The 21,733-nt window shown below is 35.8% G+C and overlaps 1 protein-coding gene and 1 pseudogene across 2 annotated transcripts in view; both read left to right on the forward strand.

The window, feature by feature from the left end:
• LOC149802715 (cell division cycle and apoptosis regulator protein 1-like) overlaps positions 1–21,733 on the forward strand; it is a 97,141-nt gene that overhangs the window by 60,239 nt on the left and 15,169 nt on the right. The window contains exons 12-20 of one of the 2 annotated variants that reach the window (XM_089952126.1): positions 469–603; positions 1,918–1,983; positions 11,353–11,544; positions 12,637–12,837; positions 13,563–13,622; positions 13,923–13,982; positions 14,689–14,769; positions 18,739–18,924; positions 19,499–19,643. In XM_089952126.1, the coding sequence (XP_089808252.1) occupies positions 469–603; positions 1,918–1,983; positions 11,353–11,544; positions 12,637–12,837; positions 13,563–13,622; positions 13,923–13,982; positions 14,689–14,769; positions 18,739–18,924; positions 19,499–19,643 (1,126 nt within the window). The remainder of the gene's footprint in view (positions 1–468; positions 604–1,917; positions 1,984–11,352; positions 11,545–12,636; positions 12,838–13,562; positions 13,623–13,922; positions 13,983–14,688; positions 14,770–18,738; positions 18,925–19,498; positions 19,644–21,733) is intronic. The other variant, XM_089952127.1, reaches the window with a different exon arrangement.
• Positions 7,802–11,341, forward strand: LOC149802716 (uncharacterized; annotated as a pseudogene).

The raw sequence follows: 21,733 nt of genomic DNA on the forward strand, positions 1-21,733 counted from the left end.
TGAACCTTAACGAGAATGTATACCCAGTTAGTTCCACTGACAGGTGGAGCACATTCTTTTTTAATGTTCAAATTTACCCATTGAGACAAAAGTATTTTGAAATAAACTAATTGTTGAAGTTGTATCAGGATGTATCAGAGAATGCAGTTTATGGAGCAAATTTTCATAATGTTTTAAGGATTTTACATGTGTTTCCTTCATCTTTTAATCTTAGTACAGTTCAAAGAATCTTTACATTTTGTATTTTATCTTGTATTTAATTTTAAATTTTTATGGAAGGGTTTAACTTTATACATTTTTGTGCAATTCATTTTATACATCATAGCCACTTTTGTGCTGATGTGTCATACAACACTACTACATATATACACATGCATGCATGTGAACATACATACTTTTATACAGACATACTAGAAATTGTGTCAGATTTTGACTCATAAGCTTCAAACCCTGTTTGTTTTGTTTCAGATATTGGACTTGAGAAGAGAGTTGGAATCTAGAAATTTGAGTTCCAAAGGGCTGAAATCTCAGCTTATAGCCCGTTTAACAAAGAGTCTGAAGTCGGAGCAGGAAAAGGAAGCAGAGGAGGAGAATATGGAAGCTGTTAGTACTTTGATCCTTTCAGTAATTGTTGTCTAGTATAATGTTGAACAATATTATCAATCCCACTCAGGATGTGTTATTCTTCTAACTCCTTTTGGTGGGGGATACCCATGCATGGTCAGGTTCAATTAATTGCTATAGAGATGTTGTTGTTGTTGTGGGATTTAACGCCATTTTTCAGCACACGATAGGCTATACATGGTGGCCAGTATTAATGGTGGAGGAAGAACCTGGGAAAACCCCCAGAAAGAACCACTGACCCACGAGAAGCTACTGGCAAGCTTTCTCGCATACCCACACTGGCTGAATCCGAGACTCGAACCGCCGCAGACAGAGGTGAGATGGCAGTGATCCGTAATGGAGAGCGCTTTAGACCATTTGGCCACTTGGGGGCCCCACTATAGAGATGTAAATTTGGTGGTAAAATCTGGAGAAAAGAGTACTTTACATAAATGTATCATAATAAATTAATTCTGTTCTTTGTGTTTTATGTGATCTGTTTTCAGAGCATGGCTTTGATGTAAAGTAGGATTTCATTTCAATTACAGAAGATAAGCTCCTTAGATTTATTATCTGCAGAGATGGTGAACAGGTTTGATGACCATAAAGGTGTACTACAAGAGGCTACATTTTTTTGATGTTGACAGAATGTTGATGACAGAATATGGTAGTATACTTAAACCATCATACAAATTCAGTTTCTTATACATTAACAGAGATACTGCTAGGTGGCACAGTTGCATGAATCATACAAAATTTGTAGAAATCCACACACTTGGAGACCAGTAATGTGTGAATACTCCCACAAAGTCATGCATATGAAAATGTCCTCTGTACGGTATGCAGTTTTTATTCGGCCATTCACCCAAAAGTACTTGTTGTGAGATAAGTCATGTTGGTGGAGGTGGTCATGCTGGTAGAGATAACATATCTTTTTCATAATTGTTTACACATCTGGGGTTTTCAGCATGAGGTGAATGGATGTTAAACTAAATTTGATTGGCACATTGGGGAAGAAGCATTCTGTTGTAATTTGAACCTTGCATCATTGAAGTTTGACATATGCATTTATAACCCAAAATGGCTGATTTCCAGCTTGGTTCATCTTTAAGTGATGATTTCATTCGGCAAATAATGGCTGATGATAGTGATGATGGCAATTTATTTTTAAAGTTATGAAATTTTGGAGCCGAGAAAGTTTTAATGAAGATACTAGTGAACCTGAAAATGGTGTTAAATACAAGCATTTTCTGATTCCCAGCAGTTAGTATTGAAACTTTGAAAGTACAATTTATGTTGTTTATATTTCTCCAGGAAGAGGCAGTTGCTGAGAAGGGGTCTCAGGAAGCTGAGGAGCTGGATGAGGAGAAGAAGAGAGAGGTATTTTTTTTTCAGTGAAATGTGTATGTCAGATGGGAAATGACAGGATAAGGAGAAACTGTTTTAACTCATTAGGTGTTGGAAATTTGAAGAGTGGAATTTAGAAGACTGGCCTTAAAAATCCATATTGCAGATTTTACTGGTTCCAGACTTTATGATTTTGTTTACCTTGCTATGGAGGGGGACATTTTGGTTTTGTGCTGTTCCTCCATCTGTTTGTACCTCCATCTGTCACACGAGGTAAGGAAGATATATAAAAACTATTAGATCAAATGAGACCAAATTGGAAATTTACTTTATAGATACCTTGAGTGGATCCCAAGACATAATTAGGTTCTGATGACTGTGACCTCAATTCTTGTTCAGATATGCTCTCCAATCACGTTACATTAGGATTATTAGTCTGCTTTAGGAATATTAGCCTGCTACCTCATGAATCCAGCCCTACTAAAGGACAAAATTGTCTTTTCCGGTCTATCTCAATTAGACAAAAGCAATAACTTTGACCATTATCTACACTTGGCACTGCCAGGTGTCACTAGTTTTTAGCTTTGCTGCTGTACTGATAACATCCTTCATCTTACCTCTGACAAGCCAAACCAATTTAGTGTACACACTGAATCAGCCAACATTCCTTCTGGATTTACTGTGTGGGACAATTATTCTTCTTCAGGTTTTATACATTATTTTTACAATTTCTGTCAAATTTGAGTGATTTTGTCACATTTATGGACTTTGTCTATTTAAGACCATGCTGCACCATGCTGTCGTTGACCTCATGTTGTCATTTACAAGTTAGCTTCACTTGACTGTTTTCGCTTACTCCATTAGTAATCAAGTTGGTATCGGCAAGTTAATAACATGCTGATGTGCTTATGCTTTGTTTTCTTTTCTTGTGTCATTTTAATAGAAGTGTTAACTGAATGCATCTCTACATAAGTTAAAAGCATAGTCTAGAGGGCTTCTAAAATCTGACACTATTTTCACTTTTTCCGTTAGTAACAGGAGTGAAAGCATCCAAAATGTGACACTTTTAGAGTGATATTGGAAAGTTAGTCATATACTGAATTACTAATTTATGCTTTGTTTCCTCTTTTTGTGACATTTCTGTGGAAATGTCATCCAAATGCATAAAATGCAAATAGTTCAAAGCAAAAAATACAACCATGACTCCGGTATTGTAAATGTAAATGTACATTATCAATGCCATGCAGCGTATGTAATACATGGTGGGAGGAAGTTTGGACTAAAGTAGTCCAGAAGTCAGCTAAAGGGAAGGAAAGAAGACATCAGTCAAGGAAAAATAATATTGACATCCTCAGTATACATCTCAAGTCAGCTTCCATTGTGAGCCTGTAGGGGGATGCTGGGGTCCATGCATGCACTTTTCTAACAGTATTATGTTCTATTTTTATAGCAGTTGCCTTACTTCAGTAAACATGCTGGTTTCTACTTTCAACTTTTGACCTCAGTTTCTATTTATAGCAGCTGTATGACTTAGTTATTTGAGAACAGACTGGTTTTTTAACTTTTAATCTTTGCTTGCAGATTCTTTGTTATAATTCAGAACAGAACCGGTCTGTAGGTATTTGGTGCTAAACGTCAAGTCAGTTTAATTTTAGTCTATGCTTGTTAGAGCAAAAATATGTTTCAAATAATTTCACAGATGGAATAGGAAAAGACGATAAACTGATTCAGAAATGAATACATGAATTACACAATACAGTGTTCCATTCTAGGGCAGCTTCTTGCCCCTTGCAGGCTGCATGGAAAGGATTTTAATATTGGTCATGGTGGTAAAACACGAAACCTTGAATTAGCTTATTTACTAACTCCAGTACTGAGGTAACTTCTTTTTATACAGCAGAACTGAACTGGAGGCACGAAGTTTATAAATGCAGATGCGCTATTCTACCAAGCTCTTAATTTCCTAATAAAACACGGACAACCTCTAGTGGTAGAAGACTGCATTGGTCCCTTGTTGAGACGGATGTTTCCTGATTACAAAATTCCAGAAAATATACATGTGCAAGAACAAAATCATCTAATATTGTTAGGTGTATAGCAGAAGATACTTCACTTAAAATTGCAGAAGTCATGAAAATTGGGCCGTTTAGTATTGCAACAGACAGGAGTAGTGATTGTGACAAAAAGTCTGTGTAAGAGACTTTGACAACGAAAAGGGCAAAGTCAGAGTGCTCTTTTTTAATTACCAGATTTAACAGTAGATTCCACTGGAGAAAACGTTTTATTTATTTGCTTGATAATACTTTGAATAAACTTAAGTTGGCATAATTGTATCGGGTTTTAAGCTGATACTGCATCAGTGTTGACAGGAATTCATAAAGGCAAAAAAATTAAAAATGTCTCCATCATTGTACATATCAGTTGTCTCGGTCATATGATGCACCATGTTGCAGGAAAAGCTGCTGATAAATAAGAAGAACTCCTGAAGTATCAAGTTGGCACTCCACTCTACCTGACAATGTACATCATGCGGATAGAGTTGATTTTTTTCATCTTATTTCCCAGCTAAAAGACTAAATAACTGTAAGATATAAATTTCCAATCTAATGCTGACTGTGAGAAATTGTTCAGTAATGTTCAAAAAAATAAAACTGAATTCAGATCCAGGCTCTCTAACCCAGCACTTAGTGCTTTACTGGTGTGCAAAACATTCATAATCTCAGCTGGTACAAAGTGTTTTGAAATGTAATATGAGTCTGTTGCTTTTTAAAGCTCAAAGTGTTATATACAAAAACTTGAAGCAGTAATTGATGTTAAAATTCCATAGGGATAAATAAATCATTTTGTACTTATGCTTATTGAATTTTTATCATGTTCTATGTGGATTACTCTTTCTACTCGGATTACTCATTTTGTCCACTTGTATTACACTTTTTCCTCGCCAGGGGTTGACATGTATGCATATGTAGGGTTCACATGTCAAGTGACCCTAGGCTGTGTTGTTTATGTAATTAGGAGAATGGGTTATCGTTCGCATTGAGAACCCAGCCGTCATTCCCTAGAGGGTAACCGAGGTAGAGGTTGAATGCCCAGCATTCCATGCTCCCATTAAATACTCTCCTAACGTAATATATAATTGGGGAATGGTGTGGATGTGATCTCACAAGGACCATTTAAGCAAGATATCTAAAATAAATGTGAAATAAAAGCAGGTCTAATTTGATTTTGGATCCTCATTAGATTGGGTTGTGGTGACTGTGACATAGATCTCAAAGTCACAGGTTAATTCTTTGTGTTTAGTGAAGGAATCAACTACAAGCCAGTAAAAGGTCTCTGCTGATATCTAAGATGTCACCAGTATGACTTGAACTAACTGGACTAAATATGACGTGCAGATGCCTTTAGGGGAGGTGATTGGTGTGGTACTGGTTGCAGTGGGGACCTTGAGCAAATCTTCAAGTTACTGAGTGGTATTCAGTATGCTGTGGGGGGATTATGCATTTTAGGTGGGTGAGTGTGGGCTGTGTGGTGTTTAGTTATACTGATTAATTGAAACTTGCCACCTTGGTATAAAGAACACCTACAGGACATTGGTTGGTCTTTTCTCTTTGCCATGATCTTAAACCTCTGTATAAAATAGACCTGATCATTAAAGGTAAATGGATGTAGTCCCATGTATGTCCTTTTCCTAAAAAAATTTCACTGTGACTAGTATTGCTTCCCTTGACACTTATTTACATCAAAAGATCACATCATTTGGCCTCACAAACGGTTTCCAAGATATCTTACACCAGTTAACATCCAGTCCTTTGCACAAAATGTCAACTAGTGATCTTGACATTTTGTTTAAGGTCATCAAATCCAAGATTAGATCATGTTTATTTGAATGATATTTGAAATAAATTTGTCATATAATGACTTCTGAATCTAAGCATAAAATGTTGCCCTTTGACCTTCAAAATTATAGGATCACACTCAAACAAAATTTAATTTCTTGCTGGAATTTTGCTTTCCTTATCCCAGAATGACATTAATCATCATAATGGGGGTGGTACAAAAAGACACATTTATACTTTCAGATAAGATTTCCCTTCTTTGTTTTTTGCCTGTCAAAAATACCCACCTACATATGTTTTGAAAGTCAGCCAAAGTCTTTGTTTAGTTATGTTCCATTTCTTCAGGTTTGAATGTTTTAAACTGGATTGGTAATACCATCCAGCATACTGATAATGTAGCTTTAATTTGTCTTATGTCTTTTTTATATTTACTCTTCATTATCATTGATGACATACTCTTTCCTTTCTTTATATACTCACTTATAAGTTGAGTCCATCTGCAAACTGCACAGACCTAGATATTCCGTTACATAATGCACCAGCAGATCTGGGTCTGTGCAGTTTATTAGGAATAATCAATAGGACAGACAACATATACCGTGGAATGCAGGCTCATTATGCCATGGCAGTTCATTATCTTTGTTATTTTGTAGTTTGATTGACTTGTAAGCGAGTATATATGGTACATTTCCTTTAACCGTGTAATCATATTTAAGTCTCATGTTCTTGCAAAGTCTCAAACAGAAGTAGCTTCGAATTTCAGCATCTGTGCTGTATCAAAGTGCTGTTGTAACTAAGCTTGAAAGTTTTGTGCATTACAACTTCCTCTTCACAGTATTTGTGATAATTATGCCATACATTTTTGATAATTACGCTGTAAGTTTGCAATAATTACGTTGTACAACACACTGTACATTTGTGATAAATGTGATAGATTAGACCGAAAAATAGATGAAGTGTGCTTCTCTGAAAACTCAAAAGTAATCACTCAAATGCTGAAAGGGCAGAAAGTAGGTCTAGTAAAGAACAATCTGACTTAGCATGAGCAAAAGCAGTAATTGATGGTTGATGGATTTGGCACAAACCCCAATATCCAATGAGAGACCCCTAAGTCTGACTTCATGACAGAAAAGCAGATGAAAATTGTAGCACTTTTATTACTTAAACAAGCCAAAAGATGTAGTGAAAATATTTTTAAGGCTGAGAGGGTTGGATCTGCATGGTAGTGGATGTGCTCCTTTTGTATTTTGATCAGGTAATGTGTATAAGAACAAAATTACAATAAAAGCTATTTAAGACAAGTACATGCATAATTAAACAGTTTCTTAAACTGTTCTAATTTTATTGAAGGAATGGGAAGGTGACTACCACTCACTGCCCCCTGTGTTGAGAAGAAATCATCAGCCTCTTTCTCTTGGGAAAGAGGAACAATGTGTTCATCCCATCCAATGAAGAACCTTTAATCATAAAGTCCCCTTCCCCAAAGAGGGCAGTGAGACATGATAACCCCATCTCACTCGAGAGCTTAGACAGGGTGATAACTATCTGTTTTGGTTGACAATGATGATTTTGTATCAGAACCAGTTACACCGAGTCGTTCAGTTTTGGATCTCCATCTTGATCCCTCCATGCAGTTCAGGTTGTGAATTTAATTAAGTGTGGACATTTGAAAATGTAGTAAACAAGTTGTACTCAACCAGATATGTAAAAAAAAAAATCTGTGATCATCAGATGCTAGGATTCACAATTTAGAGAGGCTGACCAGGGTATTGCCTAATTTGGACCCGCTTTTGTTCCCTCACTCAATTGTCTTGATGACAAGAGGCAGCCAGACAGAAGAATGGGTGGTCTGTCCCCTCTTTTACACTTTGGCCCCCAGTTTCAGCCTCCAAAGACCAGCCAGCCCTTACAGTTTGACTGTACATCTTACAGAAATGACCCTTCAATTACAGATTTGTGGAATAATAGCAAAAATTATGAAAATACAATTGTTGTAGTCAAATCTGTAAACTGGTATGACTGTGTTTGATCTGGATCTCGTTATATTTGGAGTTGATAAGGGAACCAGTGGAACATTTACGATAGTAACTTAGCTAAAAATGTCCACATTTTTTAAATGCAAAATGATCAAGCTGGTGCTTAAAGCATTTTCTAGAAATATAGTCCAACAGATAAGAACACTTTAAAGAAGAAAGGGACAATAAACCTCATAAAACAGTGTTTTAATGAGAGACTTTATAGTGAGGGACCATTACACATGGATTTCATCTTAATACTGTAGTATCATTTATTTTGAAATGGGCTCAATTTTTGTGGTTTTGTATTTTAAAAAAAGGCATTTTTGTTGGTACCTAAATTCGTGGTTTTGCCTGTCAAAATGTGCATATTAGTAGGTATTTAATTTGATGGTTCAACCTCTAGAAATACCCATAATAAAGAATGCAAAAAAAAAAAACTATGCCAATGCGAACGGCAGTCACTTTAATGCTTAAAACAATATTACAACCTGTATGAGCATAAATCAAAGACCTGACAAGTTCAATACTTACATCGTGTTTTCGACCAAGTGAATAACATCACTCAAAGCAGATGCAGCCAACAACACTAAAACAATACTTCCATCTCTTTGAGCACAAATAAAAAACCAATCAAAATTAATCACTTTTGCCATGTTTTCATTTGAGTGCTCAACATCAAAGGAAGCCAACACAGCCAACAACACTAGGCCAATTGGTTATTAAAGTACATATGAATGATCTCATACTTAAACCACTGTCCATCAAGTTGCACCATCAGTACTTTCTGATGATCATGGCGTTAACACAGTGGTTTGAGTGGTAAAGTTCGTCTTTGGCTCCTTGGTTCCTGGACTTCCCAACCCATCAGAAACTGAGAACACGGTGCAGGCGCTTGCTTACCAGGCAGCTAATGATGCAGTAGAACCCCTGCTTCAGTCACTGTCCCAGAAATGAAAGTGAGGAGAGTATAACAGTTATAACAAGAAAATCTGGGCAAAGATAGCCAGATACTCCATCAGTAATGGTGTTGCCAAGGCAGCCTGCAAATTCAGTAGCGATCTGAGTTGTACGATTAGTGAAACCACTGTACAGAGTATGCAAGGACAAGCACATAAAGTTAAAAAAGTAACATGGGCATGAACTTTATAATTTACCCAAATCACCTCGGGGCAATCCTTTGATGCTAGGAAGCATGCCTGATGCTGAGATACAAGATTGGATCAAGAAAGTTAGAATTAATGGAGGAGTGATCAATATTAGGATTGTAATGGCAGGGGCAGAGGCTGTGATCACCAAGCATGCTCGCAGTCAGCTGGCACATTACGGTGGACACATCAGCATCACCAAGCATTGGGCGAGGTTGCTACTTCGTCGTATGGAATTTGTTAAGCAGAAAGGAATGAAAGTTGTAAAATGGCTGCCCCATAATTTTAAAGACATTAAGAAACCGTTCTTGGAGAAAGTTAACACTGTAGTGAAACAGCACAATATTCCAGACTGTCTTATAATAAATTGGGATCAGACCGGGTGCCAACTTGTGCCAGGTGGCGACTGGACGATGGAAGCCCATGGATCTAAGCAAGTGTCAGTTTCTGCACTTGATAACAAGAGGCATATTGCGATTTTATTCTCAATAGCAAATCCAAAACTCTCCTGCCCCCACAAGTCATTTATGTAAGGAAGACTGACAGATGCCTGCCTATGGGTGTAGTTTTGCCTGACCACTGGTATGTGACTCAGACAGACTCACACTGGAGTAACAGAGAATCTCTGATACATTATGTGAATAATGTCATCATTCCATATGTGAACAATTAACCTGACAGGCTGTCCCTTAACCGATTTCCCGTTAAGTGCTAATCGTGATATTAGCAGTTGCTGAAACGGTCCAGTACTGCTGGTTGTGATATTAGTGGAACTATAGCTGATTGGTACAGTTGGCCTGGTAGCAAGCATGTTAGCATATTTTAATCTATATGTATAAGAGTAGTTTTACAAATGCTTTTGAGAGAAATTGGGGCCTAACCAGAAATTTGCTCTGTACATGTGCTGCAAACACTGATTTGAATTACCATTTGGCATCACATCTTGAAAATGTCTTCACCAACAAGGAAAAAAAATATATTGCACAAAATGTGAAGTTTAGTTTGTAATATACCAAAAATTGGCTGTGCATTCAGCCATCAAACACCAATATACATCATGCTTTTTGCACGCAGTGTGCCACAAATTTTAGCATTGGGCATGGTGGCAGAGATGATTTGAGGAAGCACATTGGTAGCAAAAAGCACTTAGAGGTTGGGAAAATTAAGAACTCACAGCAGATTTCAGCTCTGGAATATTATAAGCCATTGACGGAAGACCTGCAAGCTACCAGTGCTGAAGCATTGTTTGTGAGTTTTCTTGTTGAACACAATTTACCTTTATCAGCTGGAGACCATGCTAAACATTTGTTCCGACAAATATTCCCAGACTTGAAGATTGCTTCATGAATTCATGTCAAAATTAACTAATTTTTATTCCTATTTTCGCTAATTGCGAGCCTGGAGGGTTGGCAGCTATGGTGGTTTTGAGAAAGCTGGACTTGTTTAATTCAGCAACTTGGCGAATATTTACCTGAACAGCATTTGTGAGTAACATGAGACTTGATTAACAATTTGTTGATACAGTGGCTTTGTCCAAAAATCTGTGAAGTGTGAGCTTTAATACTCTGCTGTAATTAGTGTATATACATAATGTTTCATTAATAATAGTGTTTCAAGAAATAGTATTTTACACGATTGTTGTTCTTTTGGATTAAAAATGCATGGATAAATTGAAATGTGCTTTCAGAAGGATTTAAATGTTTCAATAAAGTAGTACTTGAATGAGGGATCGATTTGAGTAAGTATTAAATTTAATTTTCATATTCTGTTGTTTTTGTATTATTTTTATCTTTCATTTTAAGTATTACTATTGATTGAATGCTTATGCCTTTTCTCTATTTTCTCTGTATCCTGACTTACCTCCCGTATTGATTTAAGGCAGTGAGTGTAAAATTACAGCTATCGGATACCTTATCAAACTTGTGCATTGAAACAATATAAAATGATTTATAATTCTTGTTTCAAAGGGCTAAAATAAAAAACAAAACAAACCCATGTAAAAGCTAATATTTCATTACCAGATTACAGGAATGACCTTGATTTATCAAATGCTAGTAGCTGTGTTAATCTCTAGGAATGAAACACTGTAAGAAAATGGGGGGATGGTCATCATCCTACGTGGCTCATTTTTCACTGGAGACTTAAATTCGTGGTTTGGGGTAACAATGAATTCCATGAAAATTGATCCCCACGAGAATTGATAATACTAAAGTAAATAAGAAACCACTGTTTCTGAGTTTCTTCAAAATGAGATGACTTGTCAACAACTGTGTGTAGTCACCCCCATTTATTCTGCTAAGCAATCATTTTATTGTCTGAAATTTGACCATCTTATTCACACCATGTTCCATTGTTCATGCAGTAGCAATAATAAGAGGTTTTACAATGTATGTCTTTGTCTAGGAGGAAGAGAAAAAGAAAAGGATAGAGAAGGAGAAGGTGACATGGAAAAGAAGGTATACACTGCCAGAGAACCCTTGTATTTTGGTACATCCCAATGCTCATGCCAAGAATGGCAAGTTTGACTGCTCCGTCATGTCACTTAGTGTTCTGCTTGATTACAGACCTGAAGACAACAAGGAACACTCTTTTGAGGTATGCATGTCTAGTTAGAGATTCATTACATCAATGGACATTTCTGTTTGATTTAAATGTCCCAACTTAGGAACCTGTGTTGTGTATGTGTCAGAATTTGTTTCTTTGTTAACACATTAGCCACTGGAGGTTATTATCGTTTTCGTCTGAAATTCAAGTGGGAAACACATTTTGAAAGCTATTTCTGAATAAATCCTAAAACACCAACTTCCAGGTGATCTTCCAATAACATACTGCCTAGTTGTGTTAGGAACTATTGGCTGTTTGGCTCGTGCATGACCAGAAAGGTAAAAGTTGGAGTTAATTTTTATTTATTTTCTTTTTTTTTTTTTTTTTTTTGCTTAACGGATTTTGCAAAGGTTCATCTGTCTGTTTGCAGTTCATACTGGTCTGCCTTAGATCTGAGAACAAACAGTCTAAAATCCGGACACAAAATCAGATTCTGACCATGGGCGAATTTTGGGTAGAAAAATCTTTAACTATTTTGTAGTGCAACTAGAAATTCCAAATTTTGTTGGTATCATTGTAGAGCTACATCTGTCTACCTTTCTAAAATACCACCCACTTTAGTGTATCGTACATGACGTTGATGCTACAGAGCTCGGCAGTAGGCTACTACCTCCTGCCACTTAAACTCATCACCAGGGGTTGATGTGTTAATTATACCTCCATGAGGACAGTTTCATCATATGTTTTTTGTTTCTGTGCAAGTTATCAGAATAAAATGATTACTGTAATATTTTTGGGAGTTTATTACTTTATTATACATGCATTGTATATAATGGTCAATTTGCATATGAACTCACAGCATTTAATAATTTGTTTCCTTACAATCACAATCCTCCGTCCTTGAGATTCTCCTCCAATTAGATAATCAAATAATAATTTCTAGATGTGGGAAACAAATAGCAATGCTGATTTTAATTTCTAACCATTGGCATGGGCAAGAACTTGACATATTGGTGGCCGAGTGATATTAGAGTGTAATAAATTACTAGTCTTGTCAGTAACAAATTTAAGAAAAATAGATGCAGAAGATTGAACAGCACACTGTTTTCAAGAGGATGTAAGTAGGACTGAAAACTGTTGCAGGTGTCCCTGTTTGCTGAACTGTTCAATGAGATGCTTACCAGAGACTTTGCCTTCTACATCTACAAAAGTCTATGTGCAGCACCAGAGAAACCCAAAGAGGAAATGAAAAAGGACCGCGAGAAGGAGAAATCTAAGGATAGAGAGAAGGAGAAAGATGATGAGCTTGCAAAAGATAGTAAGCATGAAAAAGAGGAGGATAAGGTAGGTTGATTTGGTTTTGTAATCATGTAGATCAGCATTCTTCATATTGTAATACTGTTTGGTGTGTAAAATACCTCAAATTTAGATGTTGTTTTTGTGGATAAGTCTTTACTTTCATTTGTAATGGATTATAGCCCTTTATCAAAAGATTTTACGGTGTAACTCCTTATTGTCTTGTAGCCATGATACCTCTGCAGCCTTTAATCATATTTAGAGTTTTTGTTGTGCATAAACCTTAGAATAGATATAGATCTGCTTATTGAGAGCTTGGTCGTTTTTTTCTTCTCTCTTTCTTTGACAAAGTTATGATCCTCAGTAGAAATGTTTGTGTTTTCTTGCCAAGTCAATATCACAGTGGTCACTAGACATATTGCTGTGACCGCTGCCAACTTAGTTGTGAAGTTTTGTTTTCAGAAGGGTCATTTAATATTGCATCACACTTTTTTTTGTAACTCGCAGTAGTTGTTTTAATATAAGTTAGACTTCATGTTTACACCATGAACACAGTGTTGCACACAATTCTGTTGTTAGAGACAGAAATTACATGTGCTTTTACTTAATCATTTATGGAGCTTGTGAAGCTGAAAATGTAGATCATGCTGCCATTAGTTGAAAACAAGTTTATCAAAAATTATGCATTCATTAATTGTATACTAACTTTCCCATCCTACTGTAGATGGTAACCACAGAATGAAGCTTTTAATGAAAATAGGGTTTTTTCTCAGGAATCATGTGCAAAGAAAAAGAAAATTTATGAAAAGGAGAAGCAGGATTCTGAAAAAAAGGTTTGTAAAACATAATCATCTATCTTTCAATATGCCTCCAACAAAAATGATCAGATCCTTTCACTTTCAACTTGGGCACAGCCAGTGTGGTATGTAAGAAAGCTTGCCATTGGCTTTGTATGGATAGTACTTCTTACCAGGGTTTTCCTTGGTTTTCCTTCCACTGGTTATACTAGCTGCCATTTATAGCCTGTCATGTGGATTAATGTCATTAAATGCAACAACAACAACAACATCACTTTCAACTTTTTATGTCTGTATTATCTATTTTAATCAAAAATGTTTTTTTCTCCTTATTAGGAGCCAAGTGCAAAGAGAAAGAAAATTGATGAAAAGGAGAAGCGGGATTCTGAGAAAAAGGTTTGAAAGCAGATTCTTCAGTTTTTCAGTGGACCATCAAACTAGAATAATCATGTCCTTTTGCTTCTCTTGAACTTTGACCTCTCACAAGGTACCAGGAGTCTGATTAGAGACTACTGTATCTAATACCAACAATGCACTTTTATTTAAAATTTTACAGTTTTGTTTTGTCACACCATAGGCCACTTCTGGCATTAGGGTGTTGCCCCACAAGGCTGACAACAGTATAAAGATTTTAATTTTGTGCCTCTTTTCTTGGTGTAAGTGGCAACGAACAATGCTGTTAATGCTCTTGTGCAAGCCAATGTTAATTTTTTTTAAACACTGTGTTAAAGCTCATGTGCAAGCCAGTTTTAAAATCTTTTTTTAAGCAAAACACCTTGTTAAAGCTCTAGTGCAAGCCTGTGTTAAAATCTCTGTTTAATCATAATGCTGTGTTAAAGCTTTTGTGCAAGCCAATGTTAGTATTTGTTGTTTAAGCACAACACTGTATTAAAGTTCTTGTGCAAGCCAGTTTTAAAATCTTTGTTTAAGAAGCAGGTGGCTCAGTAGTAAATAACTGGAAGGTTGTAATCCACGGCCAAAGAAAGGCAAGACATTGTTCAATGGAACTCTTATTATATGTTTGTAAGTTTTGTAACATACATCATGGAGCCATTTTTTGTCAAATATCAAGTGAGATGAATGATACATTTGCTACTTTTAGGAGATTAAGGAGAAGAAGAAAGATGGTTCCAGAGATGGATCCTCCAAAAAGGACACAGATGAAGAAGATGAAGTAGATGAGGTGTGAGCTCTATATATGAAAATAAAAATGAAACTTTCTTTTCTATTTGATTATGATTTTTTTGTGTGATCTAATTGGCCCGATTCTGCTTCTTATCTATTCAATTCAGTATCTATGACTGGAAGTTTAATTTAATCCTGCATACTGAACTATTTCAATACATAATGGCTGTTTTCAGTTGTATAAAATTGCTGATGATGGTCTTCAGAAAAAGAAACAATATTTCCCAGAAGATATTTCACTGTAACATGTTTATAATCATCACATTTATTTAAACAGAAGACAGGAAGGGGAAAAAAACGAAGAAAAATGTGTAGGAAGTTTTTATTGTCATTCATATCATTATACTTGAAGCAATAAACAGAATCCTTGCACTTATAAACAGTGCAGGAATATTGTGATATGGTCCTTCTGAATACACATTTGTTTATGAATGATTTCCTACAACTTGTCTTACACCATTAGAACTAGACACATGAAACTTGGGTTCTTTTGTCCTTTAATTGTACCATTTATAGAATTTTAACATCTTTACCTTTTATCTTGTAGTACTTCATATTTACATTTCTTTGGAAGGGTTTGTCTTCCAAAGGATGTTTTTTTTGTTGATGCAGTTATTTATATGTACCGTTTTGACACTTTTCATTAACACAACATAGCCAATATTATAGGATTAAATGATCATAGTAGGGTATTTATCGATGTGTAAATTTTACCTAATGACTTACAAAATAAATAATCTGCAAAGGACTTTAAGTTAAGTTTGTGTTTGATTAGGTAACTATTTACACATCGATTAATACCCAACCATGATCATTTTATCCTTATAATTCCAATTTACTTCATTTCTGCCATCATAACAACAGATTTCATCAACAAGGCATTTACTTTTATGTAACTTTGAACTTTTCTTTGATTAACCTCTTAACTGCAACAGAATTTGTATCCCCATCTTCGCTAGCCATGAGTCGTCGATTCTCTACATACAGGGTAGAGCGGGTCATTTCATTGATCTAAGGAGCTTGTTATGGTCGTTTAAAAAATAAAAAAATTGTTTGTTGCTGTTTAGACCAGGCTATTCCTTTGTTTTATCAACATTACCCTTGCATATGGCATGTGCTGTTATAGCATTCATTGTTCATGCTTTTTATGCATTTAAATGTTTCTAAAGCAAACTCATGTCCACCATTATTAAGATCCCTTGCTCATCATATGACCTGATCTTCAATAACAGCTGGTGGAACATATTGTTGAAGCAGAATGCAATAATTTCTGAAGATTGGCTGGTAAAGCCTGCCATATACTTTCTTTGGCAAAAGGATAGAGTGTTGGAGTGCTGAAAGATCTTTGCCACTACATTGTTTCAGCTTCTAATGGACAATTTTAAAGTGGGGGTTGCAAATTTTGATCAGAAATCATATAGGTGGGTGGGTGGGTTTGGGTTTGTTGTTATTATGGTGGTTATTGTGGTGTAAGGCATTGGTATAGATACAGCTTCACATAAAATGACCTGGAAACAAGGAACCAAATTGAATCCACAGAATTTGCTGATGTGTATAAAAATTCCATATCAGTATCACATGACCATTTTCATCCAGTCAGATTGCAGAAAACTCATTTCATAATAATTGGAATTATTACACTGCCATGTGATAACACTTTATACCAACTTATCTATGGGTGTAGATTAAATCCAAAACCTTTGAAAATTATATCATGCCCAAGGAAGGGGGCGCAGTTAGTGATTTATTTTCATAAATTTCAAATTGCTCCTGAGTTTTGTGTCTACATGTCTTGGCAGTGCTCAAAGGAAAATTTTCAAACACAGGCCTTGGGCAAGTAACTTCAAAATAGAATCACTTGTCCTTACTATAATTGAATTTGACCTGACTCCAGTGTGCTTGAAAGGGCTCAGTTTTTACAATAAAATGCTCTACCTTAAATATAAAAGAAGTAAATAAAATCATGTTAAATGAACTTGTGTTCTTATTTTCCTCTCAAAATGTTTCAGATAAAGCAACTTTTTTTCTAGATTCTGATGTCAACCATCATCAATTCGTTCTATCAGTGTCCACTTTATTTGCTGAGTTGGTAGTATTGATGATCATTAGCATTAGAAGCTTGTCTTGCTTTATACAATTTCTCATACTTTTGATGTTGTTCATGAAACGTAGTCCTCATTCACATTCTGCTGTAGAAGGGCTCACAAGTTTCCTGGAACTTGATAATTTCACCATTTTCAAAACATGTGGAATTCCTGATGGTTGTAGCATTTGCCTCATCTTTTGAATCTCAGACATTTTTTTTAGGTCTTTGGCTTTATCTTTAAGTTATGACCTTTTTGTGTTTGGCATTACTGATCTGTAGTGAAGGGTGGGGCAGACAAATGCAACGGCTGATGAACTTCATCTCACCCATGTCTAGACAGTTTACATCACAGTGACAGAAAATATATAATCCAACTTATATATAAACACCCACAGTTGTCATTTTGTGTGTCACGGCTGCCAGACAAGAAGTCATGAGTTTGAAACTTGCTATGGCGTCCCAATTATTTAAAACTTTTTTATATTTTTTTGTTCAGACTTTATTTTAAACTTGATCGTCTGATTTTTTTATAATTTTAACATTTTTTTATTCGCCCTAAGATAGGTAATTAACCTAGTATATCAATAGATCTTTTAACTGAATGGATAAAAATATGGGTAACTATCTCTGATCCTTTTAATGTGAAAAACATTGTCTGGGACTATTGTAGAAGTCACCAATCCCATAGCTTATGTTTGTCATGCAGTCTTATAGGTGCCACTCGGTATATTTAACCAGTGTTGCATTACGCTAGTATAAGCATGAGCTCTTACTATAGGAAACTCATGAAATTCCCTTGCATAGGTCATGTGCTTTGCTTTTTATAAATATGGTAAGTAGACGATTTTCTTAAGTATAAGGTGCCTTCATGTGGATAATTACCAGACAGGCGTTGAGGTAGTACCCTCAAGGCAAGTGGAGAAGGGGCCAACCAAGAAACACCTGATGATGCAAGCTATATGCAGACATCACTAAGATGGGTCACACCTGGAGTCAGCTCGAGGGGATGGCACAGGACAGAAGCCTCTGGCGTTTGTGGGCAGCCTATACTCCATAAGGGGTGACAGGCAAAACAACAATAACATGTGGATAAATATTAATAATTTACTAAGACTTCCAATGTCTACATGATCAAAAATGTTTCAGGCAAATTAAATTAATTTTTGTAAAAATAATTTTTAATACCCTAACAGGCATCTCGCTTAGAATATGGATTGTGTCTGATCTAGATTTAGAAGGGTTCATGCATCAGGTAATACATTTTTTTTAGCGCTGCTAAAAATCAGCTTGTATAATTAATGACCCAAATGACAATACATGTCAGACTGAGACCACTGGATTTTTATTCTAACCCCCAGATTCTTAGCCACTGAGTCATAAAATAGAAGTGATTGAGATCCCCACTCTATACCAATATGTACACTAACTGGACATGAAAAGGAGGATTTATACATGCAGCTGATATTCATCCCGACACCAAGAGACTTACCTCTTAGCAATAGCATGGATTGGAAACTATGGAGATCCCCATCATATATATTTATAGAGAGAGAGAGAGAGAGACATGCATACACACACAGAGTGCATGAAACAGACCAATTTCTACAATAAACTAAAACAGACCCAAGAAATACACAACCCCAAAAGGACTTTGCACTTGTATCATAACTTGCATATTATTAACATCCTTGCCATACTACCATAAATACTTGCTAGGTATAAAAAAACAAATGGGCATATGCAAGTGACATTGCCCTAGGGGCCATCCTTACCTTCTGGAACTCCAGGTGCTGAAACTTTGTGGAGGAGGTCAGAACAGTTAAGCATGGGGATACTTTTTTTTACAAACTGAATTCCAGTTAATAATGTTTCCTTTATCAGAATGAAGAAGATGGAAAGGGAGATAATTCCAAAGCGAAAAGGAAGGAGAAAAAGAAATATGTGACCAAAGATCCAATGTTGTTGCTGGCAGCCACCTACTTTGACCAGAATCATACAGGTTACCTGTTGGACAAGGATATAGAGGAGATTATTCACATCATAGGTCTGCAGCTGTCCAGAGCTCAGGTAAGACAGAAATATGAAGTCACTTGCATGAATGCACCACCCCACATAAGCACATACATACACAAATACACTTTATAAATGTTAAATGCACTAAAACCTACTGACATTACATTGTTATTCATTTCCTGGTTAGCCTTAAACTTCCTGTTACTTAGTGATTTGGGTTTTAAAGCTTTGCTAGTCAGAATTATTAACTTTTTCAGAATACTGTTAAGAAAACAGGCATTACAAAAAAAATAAAAAAAATTCAAGCTTGCTGGTCAGATAAAAAGCGACCTCTCATAGCCAAGGATGACAATAATTCTCTGTTTAAAGTGAAGTGGCTGGTGTTGGGTGGTAAGATAAGCAAAGAAAATAGTAGAAAGAAAAACTAAACATACAATTTGGTGGAAAGAAATACTAAAATATAGTTCAGTGTGAGGTTCTGTCAAGAAAATGTTTCCATCTGGGGAGGCAGGACTCTCTGTTTAGCTTCATGCCAAATATGTATCATTTGTGGCCTTGACTACCCATTTATTCTCACAAATATGGTTAGTTTATGACACATTGTCTGTTTAAGATCTCTACATTATAGGTCAGGAAATTAGTGCAGAGAGCTGTAGTGCGGGACACGCTAAACTACAGGAAACTGACTGATAAACTAGTACCATCTTCAGGAGAGGAGCAACCCACTGAAGAGAAGACAGAGGTAGAGTTGGACCTGACAAAAGTAGCAGCGGGTATGTTTAAAATCCTCAACTCTACCAGTTTACAACATCGGAAAAATGTATTTTTCAAAAGTTTCTATTACAAGTTCAGTTCTCATTTCCAGTACATGCATGGGTCATTGGTTTTCCATCCGTTGTCAGTGGTTTCCCCTGGTTCTGAAGTCCATTCCGTATTCTTATAAGGTTTTGTATACAATGCATGTTACACTGGGTAAATCAGTTTGATTGTGATTTTGCAGACTGGTAGAAGAACCTAAGTTAATTCTAATAAAAGTTACAATGTTAGAATGTTCAGATTTAAGATAAACCTTAAGTTTTGGGAATACAGGGCCAGAGAGTTTAGTTTCCACTCACGTAAAGTCACTGAGACAAACATTTATATATTATAAATTGTTCTGTACAAATAATAACTGGCTGAAAAATAAGTCTTTTGGGGTGATGGAACTTAAAAATCTAAAGTGAAACTGTGAAAGTGTAATGTCACCATCAAAGAAAATTTAGTTGATTCTTTTGTGAAAATCAGTTGATACCTATTCTAGGGTACAAGACCTTGAGTAATCATTGAAGCTACTTGTAGCTTCTCATAAATTGTTGATAGATCCCTCCCACATTAAAAACTGGGGGGGTGATGGTGGTGTTTTTTTATGCACTTTATCCAGTTCAGTTACTTTTTTTAAATATTTGGTTATGCAAGACACAAGGTAACTGTACCTGTATAATTCTGTGTGATTAAGATTGAGATCTCTGGCAGATCTTATGGGCTTTTTGATTGTAATACAAAGATCTCTGGCAGATCTATTGGGCCTTTTGTTATGTATCACAAACTGAGATCTCTGGCAGATCTTATGGGCCTTTTGTTTTGTAATACAAACAGATCTCTGGCAGATCTATTGGGCTTTTTGTCTTGTAATACAAACTGAGATCTCTGGCAGACCTTATGGGCCTTTTGATTGTAATACAAATTGAGATCTCTGGCAGATCTATCGGGCCTTTTGATTTGTAATACAATTTGAGATCTCTGGCAGATCTATTGAGCCTTTTGTTTTGTAATACAATTTCAGCTTTTTAATTTATGAAGGTGAAAAACGTAATTTGAAGCCTGTTCTTTGTTGAAGTAATTCTCCATAAGAGAGAATGCAGCATGATAATAACTACTAAATATGAGATGTCTGGAAATTCTTGGGTTCCCCTGAAAATGAACTTTTATCGGTGCAAGTCAGATCTACTTACATTTTTTAGATTGTTATTTAATCAGATTGTAGTTCCATTCTTTGGAACCGTTATCAGATTTCACAAGAGTAAAGGGTGTAATACAGGGTTCCCATGCTACCAAGAAATCAGGAATAAGTCTGGGGAACAAATAGATTTGTTCCCAACCTGGAAAAGTCCTTGAATTTTGCAAATATTGATCAGAGCCTTAAAAATTGATTGATTGATTGATTGATTGATTGTATTTTAACGGCGCATGAGCACTGTTAGGCTATTTAGCGCCATACAAAATGTTATATGTATAATCGTTTAAAAATGATAAAAAGTCTCATATCAACCAGCGATATCAAAACCAAATAGTTGAAATTAAAATGATAAGATGGTAACAGTGACAAATAAAGGTTCCCGATCAATGGGGGATGTAAATGGTATATGTTAATAGAGCCTGGAGAAAACCAGGCATTTTCAGCTGCCACTTGAATATAAAAGAAATATATCAATGAGTCATAACTGAATGATTTATTGGCATATTAGCACCATCCTGGCTATTTGGTGCAGAGTAAGCTTATGCTTTCCTCCCAAAAAGCATACAGAACAAAAAAAAGATACAATCCTAAAAATACAAAGTTGAATTTTTATATCATCTTTAGTGAATGACAGATATGTTTTATACATTCAGTGACTGTTGATTATCACTTTTGTCATTTAAACAAAATAGAATCATTCACTTTTTATATGATGCAGACAGAGTATGTCCATAAGGATACATATTTAGTTGGGTTGTTTGCTTCATTGGTCTTTATGATATCTTCCCAGATCATCCCGCAACTGACCATAGATGGTGCGACTGTATCTAAAAAAAAGTTATCAGTATCTTACTGCAGACCTGTTTA

This window comes from Sinohyriopsis cumingii, chromosome 3, assembly GCF_028554795.1.
Source record: "Sinohyriopsis cumingii isolate HCF-2022 chromosome 3, ASM2855479v2, whole genome shotgun sequence".
Lineage (NCBI taxonomy): Eukaryota > Metazoa > Mollusca > Bivalvia > Unionida > Unionidae > Sinohyriopsis > Sinohyriopsis cumingii.